The sequence below is a fragment of the Odontomachus brunneus genome, unplaced genomic scaffold (assembly GCF_010583005.1).
Source record: "Odontomachus brunneus isolate Ranch 3 - 2012 unplaced genomic scaffold, Obru_v1 Obru_scaffold_037, whole genome shotgun sequence".
Classification (NCBI taxonomy): Eukaryota; Metazoa; Arthropoda; class Insecta; order Hymenoptera; family Formicidae; genus Odontomachus; species Odontomachus brunneus.
The window spans coordinates 449,444-470,779 of NW_022639487.1; the positions used below are offsets into that span (position 1 = coordinate 449,444).

At 32.5% G+C, this 21,336-nt stretch overlaps 4 protein-coding genes across 11 annotated transcripts; 2 read left to right on the forward strand and 2 right to left on the reverse strand.

The window, feature by feature from the left end:
• The first annotated feature begins 477 nt into the window (after window positions 1–477).
• Window positions 478–3,533, forward strand: LOC116843939 (ribosomal biogenesis protein LAS1L). The gene is made up of 6 exons (XM_032814894.1): window positions 478–927; window positions 1,011–1,103; window positions 1,176–1,509; window positions 1,604–1,794; window positions 1,954–2,936; window positions 3,021–3,533. Exons 1-6 carry the CDS (start codon window positions 875–877, stop codon window positions 3,296–3,298), a joined length of 1,932 nt encoding a protein of 643 aa, XP_032670785.1. The 5' UTR covers window positions 478–874; the 3' UTR covers window positions 3,299–3,533.
• Window positions 3,355–9,468, reverse strand: LOC116843940 (transmembrane protein 135-like). 3 transcript variants are annotated; one of them, XM_032814896.1, is made up of 10 exons: window positions 8,981–9,468; window positions 8,664–8,886; window positions 6,348–6,478; window positions 6,011–6,137; window positions 5,764–5,918; window positions 5,326–5,578; window positions 5,078–5,245; window positions 4,809–4,949; window positions 4,571–4,737; window positions 3,355–4,487 (listed from the first exon to the last, which is right to left on the reverse strand). In XM_032814896.1, the coding sequence occupies exons 2-10, from the start codon at window positions 8,808–8,810 to the stop codon at window positions 4,373–4,375; spliced, it is 1,404 nt and encodes a 467-aa protein (XP_032670787.1). In that variant the 5' UTR covers window positions 8,811–8,886; window positions 8,981–9,468; the 3' UTR covers window positions 3,355–4,372. The 3 variants fall into 3 exon arrangements, with proteins under 3 accessions (XP_032670787.1, XP_032670789.1, XP_032670786.1); XM_032814898.1 differs by lacking the exon at window positions 8,664–8,886; XM_032814895.1 differs by having other exon boundaries at window positions 8,664–9,468.
• A 3,409-nt stretch (window positions 9,469–12,877) lies between these two features.
• Window positions 12,878–19,151, forward strand: LOC116843942 (pyrroline-5-carboxylate reductase 2-like). 5 transcript variants are annotated; one of them, XM_032814902.1, is made up of 9 exons: window positions 12,879–13,035; window positions 13,253–13,435; window positions 14,013–14,207; window positions 15,821–15,958; window positions 16,082–16,152; window positions 17,341–17,511; window positions 17,817–18,029; window positions 18,222–18,387; window positions 18,466–19,151. In XM_032814902.1, exons 3-9 carry the CDS (start codon window positions 14,132–14,134, stop codon window positions 18,585–18,587), a joined length of 957 nt encoding a protein of 318 aa, XP_032670793.1. In that variant the 5' UTR covers window positions 12,879–13,035; window positions 13,253–13,435; window positions 14,013–14,131; the 3' UTR covers window positions 18,588–19,151. The 5 variants fall into 5 exon arrangements, with proteins under 5 accessions (XP_032670792.1, XP_032670793.1, XP_032670795.1 ...); XM_032814901.1 differs by having other exon boundaries at window positions 12,878–13,435; XM_032814904.1 differs by lacking the exons at window positions 12,879–13,035; window positions 13,253–13,435; window positions 14,013–14,207 and adding an exon at window positions 15,291–15,442.
• On the reverse strand, window positions 14,417–21,229 carry LOC116843941. Of its 2 annotated transcripts, XM_032814900.1 has the most exons (7): window positions 20,619–21,229; window positions 20,384–20,506; window positions 19,978–20,205; window positions 18,166–19,877; window positions 17,590–18,050; window positions 17,358–17,519; window positions 14,417–15,633 (listed from the first exon to the last, which is right to left on the reverse strand). In XM_032814900.1, the coding sequence occupies exons 1-4, from the start codon at window positions 20,782–20,784 to the stop codon at window positions 19,165–19,167; spliced, it is 1,230 nt and encodes a 409-aa protein (XP_032670791.1). In that variant the 5' UTR covers window positions 20,785–21,229; the 3' UTR covers window positions 14,417–15,633; window positions 17,358–17,519; window positions 17,590–18,050; window positions 18,166–19,164. The 2 variants fall into 2 exon arrangements, with proteins under 2 accessions (XP_032670791.1, XP_032670790.1); XM_032814899.1 differs by having other exon boundaries at window positions 17,590–19,877.
• Between the last annotated feature and the right edge of the window lie 107 nt (window positions 21,230–21,336).

Genomic DNA, 21,336 nt, shown 5'->3' on the forward strand with positions numbered 1-21,336 from the left:
TAATAACTTTCTAGTTCTTACGGAAAAACAACATATTGATTGGCTGCCGCGCGAACTTCCGCCGCGCGGAAAGCATAAAGGAACGTCTACATTGGAAGTAAGCAGGAAGAAGTAGGAAGTAAGAATAAGAAATCGACCAATCATAGTTGATTATTCTTCTCATATTCGACTATGGTTGGTCAATTTCTTACTCTTGCTTCCTACTTCTTGCTATTTACTTCCAATGTAGACGTTCCTTTAAGGGACTTCTACATTAGAAGTAAGCAGTAAGAAGGAGGAAGTAAGAATAAGAAATCGACCAATCATAGTTGATTATTCTTCTCATATTCGACTATGGTTGGTCAATTTCTTACTCTTGCTTCCTACTTCTTGCTATTTACTTCCAATGTAGACGTTCCTTTAAGGGACTTCTACATTAGAAGTAAGCAGTAAGAAGGAGGAAGTAAGAATAAGAAATCGACCAATCATAGTTGATTATTCTTCTCATATTCGACTATGGTTGGTCAATTTCTTACTCTTACTTCCTACTTACTTCCAATGTAGACGTCCTTTTAATTGTGCGACATGAAGGCATGTTCGAACACGTTCGGATATAACCTATGATTTTTTGGGACATATTTTGGAATTATTTCCAAAGAATATAATATTTTATCTTTTTTTTTTCGATTTTTAATATAATTCACTCATAAGCAAGATGGAAATCTTGCCTATGAACTAAGCCTAAGTACTTTAAAGTGACAGATTGATTATATTGCTTCAATTAACGCTTCGAAGCATTTACAGTATCGAATAGACCCTTTTTCAAGAGGTTGAAAAAATCGGTTCTGAATAGCAAGTCTTGAAGTAATTATTACTTTCACATTTTCGAGTAAACATGGCATTATCCGGGAAGCGTGACGACGTGAAGCAGGTCCCTTGGTATTCTTCGTAAGTATTTCCTTAAATTATGTTTCAATGATGCAAAAAATAAACGCCTACTGTAATAATTAATTTGATCTGTCAATTTCAAGAGCCGAATGGCATGACGTGTACACAAAAATCTACTCCAACAATACAGTCGAACAGACGAAAGCGTACAAAGTGCTTTTAGCATGGAAAGCCAGGTAATACGATTACACGTTTGATTCATAAGATATAAAAAAAATTGATCAACTATGATAATAATTACATTTCAGGATACCGAAATTGCCGGTGGGTGTAGACAGCACCCTCTCGATCTTACAAGTTTGCCTCCGTGATCGCGAGTGGAGTTCCAAGATTGACAATGGTGAATTGCCAATGTGTTACGAGAATGATTTAAGGTTGATGTACTCCACCACGATAATGCGATTCTTAAATCATATATCGAATATAGGACAAACAAAACAAACATCTCTGTTTCAAATTGCACAGCAATTGAAAATTCCAGAATGGATAGTTCATCTAAGGCATAATACTGCTCATGGACATGAATTAGCGTCTCTTAGCCTATTAAGGATAGCCATTAATATATTACTCGAATGGTTACATGTATGTTTATATATTTTAAGTATAATATATTTCAAGTATAATATATTCAAGTATAGTAGTAAGTGTGTGTTTATTTATCAAAATATTTTTAAAGGAGGAGTATTGGGCACCTGAAGTGCTTGCAATGGAGCAATTTTATGTAAAAGAAAATAATACAGTAGAAGAGGAAGAAGAACCAGACAATACACAGGTCCTTAGAGATCTGATTGAGCTTTGGACAAGTGTTGGTTTATATATACATGCTGGTCATCAATTAGTATCAGAACTACCAGATACAGAATTACAGTATGTATATTTTTATTGCAATTTGATTGGATTATTGCGACAGATATCTTTCTTTAAAAAACAAATTTATATAGTTTATAGAACAAATTTATATAGTTTATAGAATTAAATTATATGTAAGGCTTTACATCTAAATTATTTTTTAATATTGCATATTAGAATAACATTACAAGATTTACGGATATATGCATTGTCCCAGCATGATGGAAGCTTAGATAGCGAAAAAAATGAAGACATACAAGTCAGTGAAAACTTTAAAAACATTAAAAATGAAAGAAGATACAATTTAAAAGCTGCACAGGCTTTACTTTTATTAGAGATATCTGCGTGTCTCTCTAAAAACTTATCAGTACTTGAGAAAAATAACACAATTTGTAAAATGTTGTGTGAAAATGGGATTTTCTTACCTAATTCCGATAGTATGCATATTTTCCTGCAGAAAGGAAAACACAAAATTAACTCAAAAAAGAAGTTTATACCACCTGATATGCTACACTTTTGGAAAGATATTATTATTTTGCTGCAGAAGAAGAGGCTATTAAAGACACTGATATTTAAGCTGCTTAACATCTTGGATGAAGAGCATGAAATTAAAGAAAGGAAAACATTTGCTGTTTTATGGATAAATACTATTATCTATAGTTTTATTCAACTCGACATTGCTCATAGTATCTGTCGTACTATGGAACATGACTTAAACATAATGGGTAAACAATTATCTACAAAAGATTTAAGTCAGCATGTAAAGATGTGCATACACGATAAATATCCATATTTGCAGAATGTTTTGTGGATAGACATATCAAATATCACACCATGCTTCCTTTTTGATATAAATTTCGTACGGAAGCTTTTATTACGGTCAAATGAATTCTTTGTGGATTTGATGCAATCATTTTTGAACATTGTTACGCCGAAAATAGATGCGAACACAAAAAGAGACTTAGTAAACTTATTCAAAATTTATACTCAAAAAAGTAATAATATTGAGGATATTTGTGAGAAAATATACACTGTTGACGATCTTCGTGCAAATACGATGGGAAATGAAGCACCAGTGCAAGTGGAAGAATGTAGTGAAAAAAAAACCTGTTTATTAGTGGATCAGGTAGTTCGAAATTTACAGTGGAAGTCAGCACCCGGTATGTTTGTATTTTTTTTTTAAAGAAATACGTATTAAGATAATAAGTTCGCAAATAATTATAATATATTATAAACATTTTTAGATACTTATCAATGGGTAAGAGATCCTACTGGCTTATTGCCATGGCAAGATTCATTGGAGAGTTTACAATCAATCAAACCAAAACTACTAAAACATTCAGCTTCAGTTCTGGAATCGCAGACAGTCGCTGGCATCCTGGACAGTAAGAATTTGAGAATGGAAAGTCGTATCAATTGGGATGATGTATTATGGAAAAGGGGGAAAAAGAGGAAACATAGCGAAGATGTCGCTGACGTTATAATGAACAGAGCATTAGAAATTGTTAAAAAGCAGAAATGATTCAACTTGCATTACATTGTCATATATATGTATATATCATATATTTATACACGTTATGCAAGAAAAAATGGTGTTTATTAGAAATTACATTTAACAAATAAATTATATGTATTTCTAGTAAAAAATTTGTTAAAACGACTCATTATGGAGCGTTTATATTTTAAGTGGTAAATCTCCATTTAACATTTCGCATAAAAAAAATATAGTAATAATATATTACAAAAATGTGAAAGTATATGTTTCTACTACTATTGCAATTATTCTATAGTGACCACATCCAAGTATAAATAATTTCATTCACCTATTTCCCTTATTTTATCCATTTATCACATGTATAAATATTATAACAATTAAATATTAAGTTTTATATATATATATATATATATATATATATATATATATATATGTATGTATGTATGTATATACACACACACATACACATCTATACAATTATATCTGTTATGAAAGTATTAAGTTTACCCAATATCACATCATTCAAGCATCGTTGCTTTGAAATATGGTTAAAAAGAGAAAAGGCCGATATTATTAGGGTTTTCATGTTGAGATTTTAGAACACATAAGATAGATGCGTTCTGCACTACACAGATATATACGTTTTTGACTATCGCATATAAAATTAAATCACGTACGCACAAATATTTTTGTTATCGCATTTAGGGACTAAAAATCGATAGATTAAAATCGTAAATCGTGGCAAAATCAGTATTTAAATACCATTTCATTAATATTTTTTGTCCAACATATTTATAAGAATTATAAATATGTTTAAACACATTTATAAACACATTTATAAGAATTATTAATTCGCTTAGCGTACATAAACGAAGAACTTACAATTAAATATATTCTAAATCGTGCGTTCTTACCATTTAGAACGTATTATTTAGAGAGTGTACATTATTTCATCCCATTGACTCTCATGGTTATTTCAACATAGTTTAGAAGTGTAAACGCACATAATGCATCTGTTTACTTCTTTGGTTCGGCAAAAAAAGTATATTCTTGAGAAAAATAAGGTACGTATTGTCGCTTCGATTAGTCTTCAGAAGCATTTTAAAAAGAATAATTAATTTGATCAGTCAGACGCGTTTTCCTAAGCACATCTTGCAAATGTTTGTTTGTTTCTAAACCAAATTCGTCTAGCGGTATTCGGGACATCACTGCTATCCTAGAATAGACATGGAAGTTGAAAACAATAGAACTGAGTAAATTTTAAATAAGATAGTACACCGACTTATTATTGTTGCTTACCTTCCACCAGACATATTGTAGAGGAATTTAAAATAAGATAGTCGTAAGTTTTGCGGTTCTATTATAGCTGCATGAAAGAGTAATGCAGTACTAAAACTATACAACAAGATCACGAACCATTTTATCTCAGGCACCTTCCCGCTTTCCACTGCATTATTCCACAGCAGCTAAAACAGAGTAGTGTAAATAGTTATAACATACATTAAGAGATTAACAAGAACGGTTGATAATATAATACCTGCAATGCTTTCCACATAAAGTATAATGCTACAACATTATTGGGATATGCCATGAACGCTATACTCGCAACAAGTCCAGCGGGAATAGCATAAGTGTGTGAATCTTTGTGGAGAATTCTTCTTAACGAACATGACACTAGCTAAAAATCGAAGAAAATGATAAGTAAAAACAATTACTCGCAAGAAGTATTATTGTCATTGACATTTTTCACAATCAATTCTTGTACTTTTATCATATTCCTTTAATACACTAAGCAACAAAATATACCCTGAAAAGGCCGGAACATCCTCCAAGGAATATACCAAGATTTAAGTTTTCTCTTTGAAAGATGATGGATTTTATTAGTTTTGGGCTTTGAAGTAATTTTTTATACTGAAAAATTAAATTAAGTGCTAATTGTCCGCCAATACCATAACTGAAGGCTCTTGCACTTCCCTGTAAATAGAAAAGTAAGAGAATATCTCCAGTGTTAAATTTATAGGATTATTCTCTATATTTTATATTGTTATTCTTACCGCTAAAACATAATGCGCACAGCTATAAGGATGTGGACATGAGACATGCTTGCTGCGTGCTTTTAAAATGTTAATTAAATATTTGTATGTCTCCAAAGACTTTAACAGAATATTGAATTTATTCTTTTGACATTTCTTCTGTATATCTCTATTCTTCTCTGTACTGCTAACCTCAATATTTTCTAAGGAAGTTTTGGAATGCAAATCTTTTTTCACAGTGTATTCAATCTCTTCATATGGTCCAACAATTAACCTGTTTTTTTTTTTAAATTCATACGTAAAGTATCCAGATAATATACATGTCTAAAAGACATTTTTAAGATTATTTTGTAAAATATTTTCAGAATTTCAAGATGTTTTTAAGGTATTCAATCATAACATTGAGTACATAATAAAAAGAAAATACTATAAGTATAATAAGTATATAAATTTAGATACCTCAATATCTTATATATGGAATCTTGCTTGTTCACTTTTGAACGGAAAAAATACAATAATACAGCTGCACTCACGGCGAAGATGTAGATTTCCCCTCTTGGGATAGGTGAAAAATATCCTCGCCACACACCCATTTTAAACAATGTTTCTGTCGCCTGAAAGAAAACAATGATAAAAATCTATGTTTAGTTAAAAGACTTTATAAGACTTCACTTTAGTTAAAAGACTGTTATAAGACTTTACTTACAATGTTTGATACATAGAGACACAATAATGAATGTCTAGAAGGTCTTTCTATAAGAATAGCAGTTAGACTAGACAAGAAGGATGGGAGAAAAGACACAGTCAGGAAGTTTAAATGGCCCAATAGTCGGCTGAAACACAAATATATGTATTTTTTATTATCATTCTTATTTTTATCTTATTTAATAAGATAATAATGTTTAAATATAATAATGTTTGTAAATATTACTGTATATTTGTAAAAGATTAATAAATGTTAACACTTAAATATTGTATGAGATTATAAATTTAGATCTCTAAAATATTAATTCTACCAAGCAATATTTCATTGTTATACTCACCTTAACCAACAGATAAAAACTGAATAAGAAAAACCACTCCATGCAAGAAATGCTGTAGATTGCAAAATACCTAATATAGTTTTCTTAATGTCTTCCTTTGTTGGTTTCCTTCTTTTCATTAAGAGAGCAAACTAAAACAGAAGAAACAGAAATCAGTAATAAGGAAATAAAATAATTTTATATATATTTTATATATATTAAATTCTTAAACTACGATTCTTGTGTTCTAAAAATTGGATCATTGTAAAAAATTGTAAATAAAATATTTTAATTCCAACATTTACTTTGAGTTTTTTTGCAGATCATTGTTGACTAATTATTCAATAATTCAATAAATATCTAACAAGTCTGTTATATTTAACATAACTTTTCGAAAAAATAATTCATGAAATTCGTGGATCGTATATATAGTCAATTATTGTACTATTAAATTTTATTTATATATTTTAGCACGCACGGGCTGTTGATAACGTTACGAACCTTGAAGAACATTTAGATTCACACACAAATTAAAGCACACAAATGTCGAATATATTATATACTGACACAAAAGTAGGACAAATGTCAATATATTTTACGTGACTAAATCGTAAAAGTATATAAAAGCTTTTTGAGATATCGAATGTTTGCCGCCGTAAAAGTCGTAAAAATGCGACTCCACACAACAATTCTTATGTTCCGATTTAAATCTTAGGCCGGTATTCATAGTCGGATCTTATATTTAAACTGTCTTAAGTTCATCTTCAGATACTGTACGGATTATTTCATTGGCTACGGAGAATCTGAAAATGAAATTAAGACGATCTTAAATATAAGATTACAAATGATAAGATTCTAATTACAAATAGTGGCCTTAAAGACATTATTATTTAAAACGTCTTTTGGAAATATCTTAAAAACGTTTTATTTCAGATGTTTTTAAGATGTTTTTTGGGTAACGTCTTAAAGACATTTAAAATAAGACGCCTTTTAGACGACCTTTGGTAATGTCATGAAGGCGTCTTACATAAGACGTTTTTAAGACGTTTTTTAGACATGTGTATAAGACGTATTTTCTTACATTCATATAAAATGCGACTAACACTATTTAGTTATGCAAATAAATAATAAAATTATTTCTTATCATTAATATATCAGGTAATACATTTGTTTGATTGGACAGTGAAAATCAGCTTTAAGTTGTTCGTTGCTAAATTAAATGCGTATAAATTTCACTTCGTAAATTTAATTAATTTTGTTTCGATAACATTCCTTGAACTTCGATTAAATTTAATGAATTTACTGACAGAGTTTTAAGGTCTCTCTGAGTTATCCGATTTCTGATGCGAATGCAATTTACAAAAGTTTTCATCGTGAAAAGTTTGTTGTTTGAATGAATTGGTCGATATATGAAATATATATGAAAATGATCAATAGATTGAAAAATAATGAAACAAATCGATAGATGAAAAAATACAATCATGTGTCGTGAGTATATTATATAAATTTCAGAGTAACATTATTTTGATCTTGTAAAAATAATATTACACAACTTTAATTCTCAATGTCATACGTGTTAGATTCAGATATTCAGATTTTTTAATTTTATTCATGCGTTTTTCATATTTTTATAAATCTTAACACAAAAAAATGATTACATACGAAATATATATATATCCAGGCAGAATAAATAATCACGATAATGACGAAAAAATGATTAGTCACTTTTCCTAGTATAAACATAATCAAAGTCGTTAACATAATCAAAGTCAAACTTATCGATCAAGGATCGACTAGTCATCATATTTTGATGTCATTGTAATTTTCTGTTCTAATTTAATGAAATTCAGTTATATTTTATTACTGATAATGAAATATACTAAAGCCTAATCATTCACATGTAACGCTTACGAAGCAATCGTTAATACGATCAAAGTCAAACTTGTCGATAAAAGATTAATAATCGACTATAGTAAAGGAAAATTTCAATGTTCATACTTTGTCGAGGAGATATCGAGAGATCATAGGTCTGTTTTTTATCGCTGTACTAATGTGCATTTACGGAATTTAAAAAGAAACAGGCACACAATTAATGCAACCAGTTCAGCGATAAAGAACAAGTTTCGTGCTTCAAAAAGAAAAAATGTACATATGCGTTCATTTCGCGCGAAAAGGAAAAAACAAGAAGTATAAGATGCGTTCAAAGAGCATTTGCTATCAGCGCGCTGTTTAATACTAACGTATCATTCTATCTTTATTGTACATCTAAAAGAACGACAAAGACAGAATGAAGCGCAGAAGCGCTCTCCGAATACATCCTGAGGCGTTCGTACGTACTAAGTAAAGAGTCACATATATCCTCAGACTCTCCTGGAGGCTGTGTAAACCGAGACCAACGCTCGAGTTGATGCATGAACTCGTCCATGGATGAGAATACTTGCTGCAGATTGCATCGATGGCAAACTTGCTAAGCTGCACAGGCATCTTCGGTACGTGTGTCCGCGATGACAACACACACAACAGTAAGGGTGCGTTCGAAAACGTCACCCGGGTGCACCCGCTGCGTTGGAATAAGAGAGATACGAGAGTGAAGTAAAGAGAGAGAAAGAGTATTCGGGTGACGTTTCTGAACGCACTCTACGATGAGTCCCCACCTTTCACGTTGTCACGGTCGTCGATGCAGCGAGTGCAACGGATAGTACATGGACGAAGCAGCTGTGCAGATATGTGTCGTAGGTATACGTGTGTAGGCACGCACAAATGTGTCCGCCGTTCTGGTTTTTCGTCTATGTTTGTATGCTAATTGCGCTCAGATGATCGCACTCGGCACGCACGGCTTGTCTCGCGCGACGGATCGCATTTTTGTTGTTGTCCCTTTATATACAGTTATCATATATACGGAGAGTGGACGCACAATGCATAACACACTTAGTCCGCAATATCGCTGACGCGACTGAGAGAACGGCGACGCGAAAGAGTACTTTTATTAGAAGAATAAGAGATTCGATGTCGGCTCGACTCGGAATCTTTCGGATGAAACGCGTCGGCGCGTCACGAGGTTAAGTAAGATCGACCGATTACGAGCAACTTTGTCTCGGTGCGTACACACTCGTCGAGCTACTATCGACGACTGACGACGATTAGCGATTGTTCCCCGCAGTGATGGGAAATTGTGCCCGGGCGCACTTTTTCTCCTTCTATTTACACACACAGAGACGTTTCGTCTATTTGTGTGATGAGCTCGAAGATTTCCTATCACTGGTTGTCCGGCCGTATCGGACATGAGTGCCTATCATCAGGATGACGCGACAGAATGCGTCTCGGCTTATTGTCAGTAACGAATTCATATGACAAACAATGTTTACATAATGCATGATGATGGATACCTATTTTATATTTTTTCTGGAAATAAATCTAAGAAAGATAAAAAAGATAATCATAAAGAATTACTTATTGATCTCTAAATTTTTTTTTTCGGGATTTAGAATTTTATATTTCATACAACGACATGTTACAAATTATGTATATTTGAATATCTCTCTGGCTTTTTTCCCTTGTTTGGTGGCGCCAGCCACCGTGTCTTCAGCCTTTCTCGAGAATATTTATAGCTACTTGACACTTTCTGCACTTTTTCCTTATTCTGAAATAAGTATTTTTCTATTCCCCATCTCATTTTTCTTCTTGTTATATCTGTTTCCTTATTTTATTCACTGATATATTATTTCTAATATTCTTTATTTTTTCTGCATTATATAATTTATAATAATCATATAATATCTATAATAATCTATAATAACATTGTCCTTTTTTCTGTCTATTTTTCTACACATAAACTTCTTTTCTTTCTCATATTCACGACGGCTAAATAGAACATGCCCACTAAGCAAATTGATAGCAGAGTATGTATAGATTATCAGCAAATTTTATCAGAATTCCACGCCAAAATCATAGCTATCTGTGTCCGTATTCAGCTCGTGTTTTGTTACCAGAATCTGCTGACAGATGAGCAGATTGGCACTAGAAACCAGATCCTGTTGTAACAGAGTTTGCTCGATTTCTGCTTCCAATTTGCCGTCAGACCGTTATAGGCTCTGTTAAAAATCTGTTTGCGTAAATTTGGCTATCTGAGTTGTTAATATCCTCTTTTTTAGTTCCAAACATTTATATCTTATAAAATCTATATATCTCTATATTTTCTCAATGATTTGTTCAGGTTATAATAATTTACTCTGATTTTGTTAATCACTGTGCCTAATCTCTGTTTATCATTTCTCCCATTAAGGATTCTGTGTCTCTTTATTGAAGTGTTTACAGTAATAATCTTTTCCTTCCCATTCACTTTCCAGTACATTTTTTTCCATCATTTTAATCCTAGCCTCCTTTATGTATTCTTTCTTTAAGTTGTGTAGATCTTTAATTTTTTTGTAAGTATTCTCTTTATCTGCCTCTATTTTCGCTAATTTATCATCCGCTATCTCATTACCTTTGACCTCTAAATGAGCGGAAGTCCATATCAATTATTTTTCCATTATTTTTCTTATAATTCCTTCTTATATATCTTTCTTCTATTAAATATCCTTCTTATTTCCTCTCTCTCTCTCTCTCTCTCTCTCTCTCTCTCTCTCTCTCTCTCTGGTTATATATATGAAATTATAGTGTAGTCAGCTAATTAAGTGTTATAAACTTTAATTAGCCGACTTTATGTTTATCCCAATATTTCTCGTAATTATTGAGTACAAAGAACACAGTAAAAAAACAACCGAGTTATTGTAAATACATTATAGAGTCACGTATTTCTTTTTTATACTAAATAACTTTAAGATAGTTTAATACAAACATGGCTCATAGTATTCAGTGGCTATTTATTTAAAATATGTAATGACCTATCATGCAATAAGATTGTGTGAAAAATATCCGCTCTAAAAAGGATTCGCGGACAAAATATAATATAATATAATATAAAGTATCTTTTTATCAAATTATCCTGATAATTTATGATGTGTTATTAGACGTGTTTTATCATTATAAAATATTAGAATCGCAGAAGACGTCTTTAAGATGTCTTTTAAACACGCGTGTTGTGTGGGAAGTCGTGGTTAACTCTCATTTGGACTTGTGCTTATTCGTGCAATCTTTATAGTCTTTGTACTGATACCAGCATTAAAGATACACAGGCCAGAGAATATGCTTTGAAAACATTTTTTTTAGTCCAAATAAATTGCCGTTCTCGCTAAGCCGTATAGATCTATTTGTTTTCTGGCACAATCATTGTGATTTTTTAAATTTATTTAATATAAATACGACTGAAAGGGCAAAAAATATTAACATTACAAAACTAAGTAGAAGCTAAATTATATTCGATAATTGAATGATACGAACACCTATCCTCTTCCATTAGTTTTAAATTGAAATACGAGTCTTAGGGCCGGTTTTTCCAACTTCTTGCTAAGCTAACTAACAGTTAACTCATACGTCTGTCTTTGTTTCTCCTTTAAATTAGGTAGAAACAGACATAAGATTTAACTGTTAGTTAGCTTAGTTAGGTTGGATAAACCGACCCTGTAACTATATTTCACACTAATGCGATAACGCGATATAAAATGCGATTCATTTTATTTCGTGATTATTTATGATATAATGTACGCGCACATATATATATTGATAAATTCAGTTATCTTTATCTAATATTTGTTTTTGCTTTGATATCGTAGTTATTGAGACAAACAATATATATTGCCGGTGCCTTAATTCTTAGATTTTCTATCTTCTAGGAGCAGTTATTTCGAAGTTATGTAGACTGAGGAACAGTTATAAATGCAGCTGAGTTTAACGGAAGAGCGTTTATATAGCGCAAGGCAAAAAGTGTGCTCGAGTATTCTGCAAAGTTCAACTAAGAGAAAGGACTGTATTATGTACTGCGTGAAGGATTTTCTTGATAAAATCCTCATTAATTTACTTCGTAAATTCTTTAATGTATTTCGATACAGTGCGTACAATTTTTTGCCGCGAAACTTTCAAGTATTAGCTAACTAAGGCCCGGTTGCACCAACGTTATTTTGATTTTAAGCGAGACTTAAATATGTGTCTGTCTTTATTTATTTAGAAAGAAAGATAAAGATAGATATATATTTAAGTTTCGCTTAAAGCCAAAATAATGTTGGTGCAACCAGACCTAAGCGTATTTTTTCACTCCGTATTGATCAGATCTTGAGCAACAATAAAATTTAATTGCCATTCGCAAACTGTATCATGTAAATCGCGATTTAGATAAGGTAAAATAATTGGATTGCATCTCGCTGCAGTACTCTCAGCGGCATCTGTACGTTCGCTAGAAATTCACATAGGAATGCAATCATTGTCCATGTCGATATTATTTAAGTATCGAGCTTACAGCACACTATTCTGTATTGCAAATTTGCAAAGAAAATAGAACGTAACGTTGAATTAAGATATTTTTTTTCAATAAAAGATTGAAAAGAATCAGTAGATACTTAATTTTTCCATTTCTCGCGATAAGAACGTAATCTCTAACAATCAAATAATCCGTGGCAGATTAAAGTTTATTGCGTAACACGAATCAAATCTTTCTCCTTCTGCCAAACAATAACTGGTTAAATCTAGATCAGAAATAAATTATTGAGTACTTTTTACGTAAATTTCAACCGATCCCAGCTTGTTTACCTTACATATAAATCCGACTTTGTAATTGGTATGTAATTGTAAAATTGTAATTTCGATACTAACGAGTGTATCCGAGTTTTTCACGAGTCCCTAAGTTATACATTTTTTGATAAAATTAGCCACTCTTGATTTTAAAGTTTACGATATCACGAATGATATCAAGGTGGGGACGGTGACTCGTTGGTAGTTTTCCGCACCAGATAGCCCTACTGTAATCGTATTTGTTTTGATATGTGAACGAGTAGATACTTATATAAGGATGACCGAAAATCATCTTATGTAGTGATAAAATTGTCAACGAAAGCAAACGTAGTCCGGAATACTGCATCGATTACAATTGACATCACGTGCGATCAGCTGTTCGAGTATCATTCTGGCGCACGCATGCCATCGACGCCCGTCATCGAATCTGTATACGATGCGAACATGTAAGTGTTTCAACTTGATTTTGCGTTTTAGTTGGGCTACCCGTTATTAACTACTAGGCCGAATTAATCGATCCACTATATGCTGATAAGATATAATAGAGACATCATTGATGCTACGCATCGTGAATGCTGCAATAAAATCTGTATGCGATAGTTGTAGTCGGCAATCGTAGTCTTGCAAAACGCTGTGATACGCTTATATTTAGATTAAGGGACAAATATCAATTAATCATTAAGAGTCATAAAACATGATACATGTTACACATAAAATTTTATCACATAAAGTATGATATAATCACATGATTCTAAAAATGTAATATATATTATATATGTATGAATGATACATACACACACACACACATCTATTTTTTTAATTATTTTTAGAATTTGTTTGAATTCCTTTCCAAACTACCTTGGCATACAATTTGAAATAAGACGAATATCTTATTAATATTTATATCATTCTTGATTTACTTACACAAACATATATATATATATATAAAATTTATATAATAAATTCATCTTGTATTGTGTGATTTTATAAATGTAACATCACATATTACATAATTATTTTCAGAATTTCTACAGAGATTTGGATTCTACAAAAAGAAGGAAAGCTATTGAATAAACATTCCCTTTTGCTCATTGAGCTTAGAGATATTATTTATTTATTATATTAATCTAACAAAACAAAGGATGACCGTTGGTCTAAAGACAATGGGTTTAATCAGATTGAGCCGCCGAGTCCGGCGGAGTTTAAATGTACGCAATGGTGAGTAATGCTCTGTTCTGATTCTAAAATTCTAATCATTCGATATTCTCATGCGCGATTTACATAAACCATGTATTTTCCATTACGCTATCGGATAACGTATACATAAAAGATTTAAATTTAAATTCTCCTAAAAGTCGATTATTTATTTCTCTTATCTTGTCTTTTAATTCGTTTGTTCACGCCACAAATAAACACAAATAAATATATAAGCTATTCAAAGAAGATTTATAGGAGTATCATGAAAGAATAAAATTTTTAAATGCTTCTTTATATATACAGTAGGATTTTTCAACTTACTACCTGATACTGTTAACTATGCTTCGTCTTTCCTTATTTCTTATAACTCTGCTAATCTCAGTTTTTCTTTTTATATAATTATTTCTATTCACCTCCACGCCTTTGATTACTTTAATTATCTAGGATATCTGCCTAAAGTCATTATTTAAATTATCCAATTTCTTTTCGGATTAAGCTTAATATCAACAGTATATATCGGCTCGTGTGTCTCCTCTTTTATAGTATTATTACATAAAATATATAAAATTCATAAATTCGTGAGTGAAATATCGACTAATTTTACTTTTACATTGCTACAAAGACAAATCGTATTACTAATCATTTCGAAAATAATATAAGTGATGAAAGAATCGATATACTTTTTTTCTTTAAGTTTATAGTCTGCTGCTTATGTTCTTGAACTAAGATGACAGACCGCGGACGGCAATATTTTATTTCTTGGTCATAAACATCCGCGAATGTACAAAGTTCGTTATTCATGCGTCACTGTGGCGAGGCTGACAACACTTTTTTTTGTAATCGCAGAAGTTGCATTCTCTCCAGAGTATTTTAAGTAAATTTGAATACATTATGAAACGAGATCGTCAGTCAAAACAGAGAGAGAGAGACAGAAAGAGAAGGCGCGGCAGTTTGCATCATACTTCTAATATTTTCTGTCAACATCCAATACGATTACTATTATCTCGTGCGATATATACACAAAAATACAAAGTATTTTCATCGCGCAAAGTGATGCGAGAAAAAGCGAGAGTTGCGTAGTAAAAAGTCGTCATTATTTATACGATTATCGTTCTGCGAACGTCAGGTTGATGTACTTGTCGTGTAAAAATTATAATCTTTAGTCGTTGCCTTATCGTACCAGTGTTTTAAAGCTACGAGTGCATCGCTGCAGTTAGATCGCGTTGGAACGAACGAGAGCAGCTCGCGAGAGTCGGGTAATCCAGTCGTTCGTGTCACGGAATAGGAAACTGTTGAGATCTATTTGTCGAGTGTCACACGATGCAATCCGTGTAATTAATAAAGTCATGTCAGTTCTTCCTTCGTAATCTCGTTTTCTTCCACCATTTCATTAGATTGCTAATGCGATTTTTGTAGATTTTTTTATATTATGAAGTTGAAATATCATCTGTAATGTTTGAAAAATATTATGACATAGTTAACATCTAAAAATTTCAATATACGCAGACAATGTAATGACAGGTCGCGAGTCTCGATGAGACATTAAATACAAAAGAACATAAAAACCTCTGTGGCAACTTAATATGCATAGTGCAGATTGAGATTGGTAATTTTTCTTTCTCTGTATTCGGTAGTGAGTGATCAACTTCTTGCGGACGGTGAGGTGAAAAAAAGAAGAACATCGTTGAATATTAATACGAACATGTTGAAAATCGGTTTTCTCGGTGGAGGAAAGATGGCCCAAGCACTCGCGAAGGGTTTCATACGAGCGGGTAAATATTTCTTTTTATAAATGCGTAATCTGAATACTCGAACAAGGAAACTTCGCCGGAATATTCCTCACATCTATTCCTTTTTATGGTAAAACTAAAGCGTGAATTGTTATTGTTTTGTAGGTTTAAGTAAGGGCGAAATGATGTTGGCAAGTTGTCTCCCCAACGATACGGGAAGTATAGAGACGTTTAAGGTGAGATGATATCATAAAATATTAAGTGAATCGAACGACGTTCTTCTTGTTTATAAAGAGGTGTTCGATAAGCGAATGCCCTTCAGATGATAAGATATGAGTAATTTGCTATCATGAATCGAGGATTTAACGTATCATGTATTACGTATAGCTTTTCAGAAATATTTCATAAAGAAAGAGAATATTTACACGTTACGTGACTTTTTCCCATTGCAACATGTTTCTCGAAAGTTCAGGGACGACAAGTGAATTTACAAGTGAATTTTAAGTGAATTTGTATAAAAATACAATAATAAAATATAATCGGCGTTATTTTGCATGTATCGTTGAATCATTGCGGCGATTTAATTAAATGTATATATTATTAAAATTGGTTAATGGCTGCGTTCAGAAAAGAGAACTAATTTGCAACTGTTGTAAAATTCGTGAATCTAATTAATGTATGCTTTTAGATTCAGTTAAAATTAAAAGCATATACCAATTAGATTTACGAATTTTACAATAGTTGCACAGCAATTTTCTCTGCTAAATGCAGCTAATGTTGTAGAAAATTTGTAAACATTCGATGTTCGTTTTTGTTTGTTTTTGTGTATTGTGTTTTTATTTTTGTGTTTTTCGTTTTCGCGGTATATATACACTTTAAATCGTGTGTTCAATTTCAATCAATGTTTATTAAACAATGGCGCGATAAGACGTAATGTATCGCATACCTGTTGCATTCTTATCAGTGGTCATTTAGTAGCTATGAAATTTTCCGGAAAAACATTCGACATTTGCATACGTTATCTACGATAAGCGAAGAATGTTACGATTAACTTTCTCGTTGAACTATTCCTGTTATGTATAGTTGCTTAATATATAAAGTTTTTTAAATGTATAATGTATAATGTATTTCTTTAAACGCGCTTATTATAGGGAAAAGTATGCATAAAATAATTGACAGTATTTATATATTTAGTTAAAAGTTATATTGATTATACGAAACGCATCTAATGCACTTAGTCAAGTAACATGTATTCGTTATATGGAAACAGTTATACAGTTATATAGTGAATTATACGAAATATTCACTTCTACTTCACATAGCAGATTTCAGTTTTTAGATGGGAAATATTGTACCATAAATCAAATATGCTGTTAAATACCTATTCCGGATACAATCAATCAATTATATATAAATGTTTCTAGGAAATAGGATCAAATACCGTATTCACTAATGGTCCTGTCGTCGATTATGGGGATATCTTAATCCTCTCGGTAAAGCCGCAAATTGTTCCAAAAGTTCTTCCAGAGTTGAAAAATAATAAGAAATTACTTATCTCCATCGCCATGGGTATCCCCTTAGCATCATTAGAAAAGGTAATATTCTGTTATTGAGAAAAAAAATTTATTAATATCATACGTAGCTTTACAAACTACTTGTAAAAGAAAACGCACCATCATGTTCACAGCGAAGACGGATGTGATGTATCGCATATCTGTGGCATTCTTATCGGTGGTCATTTAGTAGTTATAAAATTTTCCGGAAAAACATCCAACATTTGCATATCTACATTTGTTATCTACGATAAGCGAAGAATGCCACATTTAACTTTCTTGTTGAATTATTCCTGTTATATATAGTTGCGCAATATATAAAATAAAATGAGACTTTCTTGTTTCAGGCACTTCCAGAAGGAACACCCGTGATAAGGGTAATGCCAAATACGCCGGCTTTGGTGGGTTGTGGCGCTACAGTGTATACTCGTGGAAAGCATGCCGGTGATAAAGAGGCTGAAATCGCGGAGAAACTATTTTCCGCCGTAGGTTTCTGCGAAGAAATCCAGGAGAATCTCATCGATCCTGTCACCGCCTTGGCTGGCTCTGGTCCTGCCTATGTTAGTAACTATTTTCAAGTTCTGTTAACATTGTCACAAGATCTTTACTATTTTTGTGTATAAGCACAAAAAAAGATTTTATAAAATTTCTATACAAATCTTACACACTTTTGTATAAAAAAATAATTGTTTTTACCTGTTGAAATATTTAAAGAAAATTTGCTAAAATAGCGGGAACCGTGCCTTTTCCAGGTGTACATGATAATCGAAGCGTTAGCGGACGGCGGTGTAAAAATGGGCCTTACTAGGCCTATTGCATATAAACTCGCTGCACAAACTGTTCTAGGTGCTGGTACTATGATTCGCGAGACGAATCTTCATCCAGGTCAGCTTAAAGATGACGTATCTTCGCCGGCAGGTCAGAATTTATAGCAGTAAAGTGACTTCTATTTGATTTTTTTACAGTTGGTACACGTTTGTCTTCATTTTCTTGCAGGGAGTACCATAGCTGGCATTCATTATTTAGAGCAGCATGGTTTGAGATCAGCGCTAATCGGTGCTGTGGAAACTGCAACGCTTCGATGTAGAGAAGTTAGTTCACAGAACGAAGAGAAGTAAAGATAATTATGAAGATACTCCATGACAATAATAAAAGTAATATTATTACACAATAGTCGCATCGCTAACATTAATGTTGAAGAATGACACGTAAATGTAGATATCTATTGAAAAATTGAAATAACGAAGAGTACTGTTATGTGCCAAGAGATATAAATATTAGAGATTTCATTTTTATTGAGTTGTCACTAATATTATTGATGATTATATTTCCGTTTCTTTTAATAATTTTTATAATTGCAATTTTTATGCAATGTAATTCATATTTATAAAAAATATAGCAAGATAATGATCAATGTTAAAAAGTAATAAAAAACTCAAAATTCCACTATAAAAAAAGTAATGTACATATAATGTATATTATGCGTGTGCATTGGTGCATACTGTGAGAATGCAAGTTGGCACTGTATGATCAATGGCATTTTATTATCTAATGTAAATATTTTGAACGTCCTTGAATTAATTAGAATATCTAAAACATAGCTGCGTGTAACAAATTTATAAATATTATGTTAATAAATTTATAGTGTTCAGCTTAAGTTGAACTTAAGCTGATGTTAACAATTTCGTTGTATAACTAGAGAATCTGTTCCTCACATACTTGTTCACTCATACTAATGTTCGGCAGCACTTTCTTCTCTTTAGTTTGCATACGTTTAAATCCGAGATTAAATTCTGTCTTGAACATTTCTCTGTAATAACTCTCCTTCACTATATCACTCTCGGGCACACTTTCTTGTTTGCACTTGAAAACGTAGCACTTGTGCATTGCAGCAATACTCAATCTCGAATCCAGATATCGTTTACCAGTATGATCTTTAGGATCTGTCGATATCTCCGTCGAGAAGGATTTGATGTGCTCGCGCACACGATCTTTCACATCTTCGCTTTTCTTCGTTTTCGGTGTATGCCTACCTCTCTGATCTGGTCCTATAATGCCACCTGGTGATGTGCGTTTCTTATCCATCACGTGACGCACGAATTTCTCTGATACCGCGAACGTACTGAGAAACATGGACTTGCACACGGTGATAAATTCACCTTTCAACAAGAGAGAATAAGTAAATGTCACCTGCCGGCGATGTTCCGTTTTGACGTTGCCGCGACAACGAGTACGCTGTTTTGGGGACTCTTTGACAGAGAGCGCGATATACTGCTTTCGCTGCTCCCATGTGCACGTTTTCCAGAACACTTTGTGCAATTTCTCGCGCTCGTCCTCGTCTATCTTATCTGCACAGTGCATGCGACAATTACAAGGTGGTCCCATTGTTTTAGCTGGCACTATTTTACCTAAGTAAAACAAAGCATAAACATTGTTAATATTGTTATTTATATTTTGTCTACCTGGTACACTATATGTTTATTTATTTCATATCCATTCAATAATTACCTCCAACTCCAATATATTCCTCTCCTCTTAATCTAGCATTTTTCTTTACGTTTACTTTCCAATTCTCAGGATGCTTTGTACGTTTTACAGATTGTTTAGATTCTTTTAATGATTTCACTTTTTTCTGTTTACATTTTATTAATTTTTTTGTGGATTCTTTCGTAGAAACATTATTCAGCATTAATGGATCTTGAGATAAATCGGTTGATTGTGTGTCTGCAGTATGTTCTGCAAAACAATCAGATACTTGTTATTCGATTACAACTACATGATAAAAAAGCAGTTATCATTTTATAATTAGGTTATCAATATTATAGTATGTAATAATAGTTATAGTGTTTTAAAAGATAAGATAAATTGATAAAAAAGTAAATTTTTACACATTTTGAAATGATATAAAATGCACCTATTAATGGATAAGTTTCTACAATTATTGTTTCAGGTTCCGATGTCAATCTTACATCCTCTGTAGATGTGTCTTTCCACCACTTTGTATTTGCTGACATTTCATTCACTTCACTTGTTGGTACTAAATAGAATAAAGAAATAGTGGTAAATGTCTCTTGTGATAAACATAGTAAAAATCTGATTATAGATTTATTCTTTGAAAAGACTTCATGCAAAAATGATTTAAAATTTACCCATGTTGTCATCAAACTTGTAGAATATGGGTGTATTTTGTGCTTGCTGCTGTTGGTTTTCACCTACAGTCTGAGCTATTAGCCATGACTCTCCTTTCTTCACTTGTTCATCTTGGTTTAACAAATTCGTCTCTATTACGTCTCTATTCGTCTCTATCTGCTCCATTTTGCGCCGTTCGCATCCTTCGGCGTTCAGAGATCATGCCGTGAGACTTCGACATTCATTTTAACGTCTAATTATCGCAATTAAATTTTGCCTTGCGTCGCGTTTGCACAATCAAACACAAATCACAAGAAGATTTGTTATCAACAACTTGCTGTCAATGAACAGTCGAGCTGGATTACTGTAGAGGTTACGTTGCGTCTAGTTTAGATAGAATTTTCCTTACTGACGACGAAGGATTCGGGCGTTCATCGTCGAGATAATGTCGCACGTGTTCTTTCACATCGGGTAAATCTGATAAGCGAATATGAAGCGCGTTCAGCCGTGAGGAAAACGTCTTGATCGCGACACAGCAATACGGCGAGATCATCATAGAACGTATATTTACGCAACATATAAATGTTGTCAAAATGAAAGTAACGTGAGAGCTGATGAACGCGCGTCGACATTCAAGAATAGATTATCGCGATCAGATTCACGCTCTGCTTGATAGATGTCGTCACGAGTATTTGAAACTGCACAGATCTATATAGTTCATTGTCAATACTGAAAATT

Excerpts from the sequence above, each read along its gene's own strand:
- LOC116843939 (XM_032814894.1), top strand. The coding sequence starts at position 875 with ATGGCATTATCCGGGAAGCGTGACGACGTGAAGCAGGTCCCTTGGTAT. Across the intron at positions 928-1,010 it reads CAGGTCCCTTGGTATTCTTC|AGCCGAATGGCATGACGTGT; the intron begins GTAAGTATTTCC and ends GTCAATTTCAAG. Across the intron at positions 2,937-3,020 it reads ACAGTGGAAGTCAGCACCCG|ATACTTATCAATGGGTAAGA; the intron begins GTATGTTTGTAT and ends AAACATTTTTAG.
- LOC116843940 (XM_032814896.1), bottom strand. The coding sequence starts at position 8,810 with ATGCCTGTGCAGCTTAGCAAGTTTGCCATCGATGCAATCTGCAGCAAG. Across the intron at positions 6,138-6,347 it reads GTTTTTATCTGTTGGTTAAG|CCGACTATTGGGCCATTTAA; the intron begins GTGAGTATAACA and ends TTTGTGTTTCAG. Across the intron at positions 5,919-6,010 it reads GTCTCTATGTATCAAACATT|GCGACAGAAACATTGTTTAA; the intron begins GTAAGTAAAGTC and ends GTTTTCTTTCAG.
- LOC116843942 (XM_032814901.1), top strand. The coding sequence starts at position 14,132 with ATGACCGTTGGTCTAAAGACAATGGGTTTAATCAGATTGAGCCGCCGA. Across the intron at positions 15,959-16,081 it reads GAAGGGTTTCATACGAGCGG|GTTTAAGTAAGGGCGAAATG; the intron begins GTAAATATTTCT and ends ATTGTTTTGTAG. Across the intron at positions 17,512-17,816 it reads CCTTAGCATCATTAGAAAAG|GCACTTCCAGAAGGAACACC; the intron begins GTAATATTCTGT and ends TTCTTGTTTCAG.
- LOC116843941 (XM_032814900.1), bottom strand. The coding sequence starts at position 20,784 with ATGGAGCAGATAGAGACGAATAGAGACGTAATAGAGACGAATTTGTTA. Across the intron at positions 20,507-20,618 it reads CAAGTTTGATGACAACATGG|TACCAACAAGTGAAGTGAAT; the intron begins GTAAATTTTAAA and ends TATTCTATTTAG. Across the intron at positions 19,878-19,977 it reads GGAATATATTGGAGTTGGAG|GTAAAATAGTGCCAGCTAAA; the intron begins GTAATTATTGAA and ends TGTTTTACTTAG.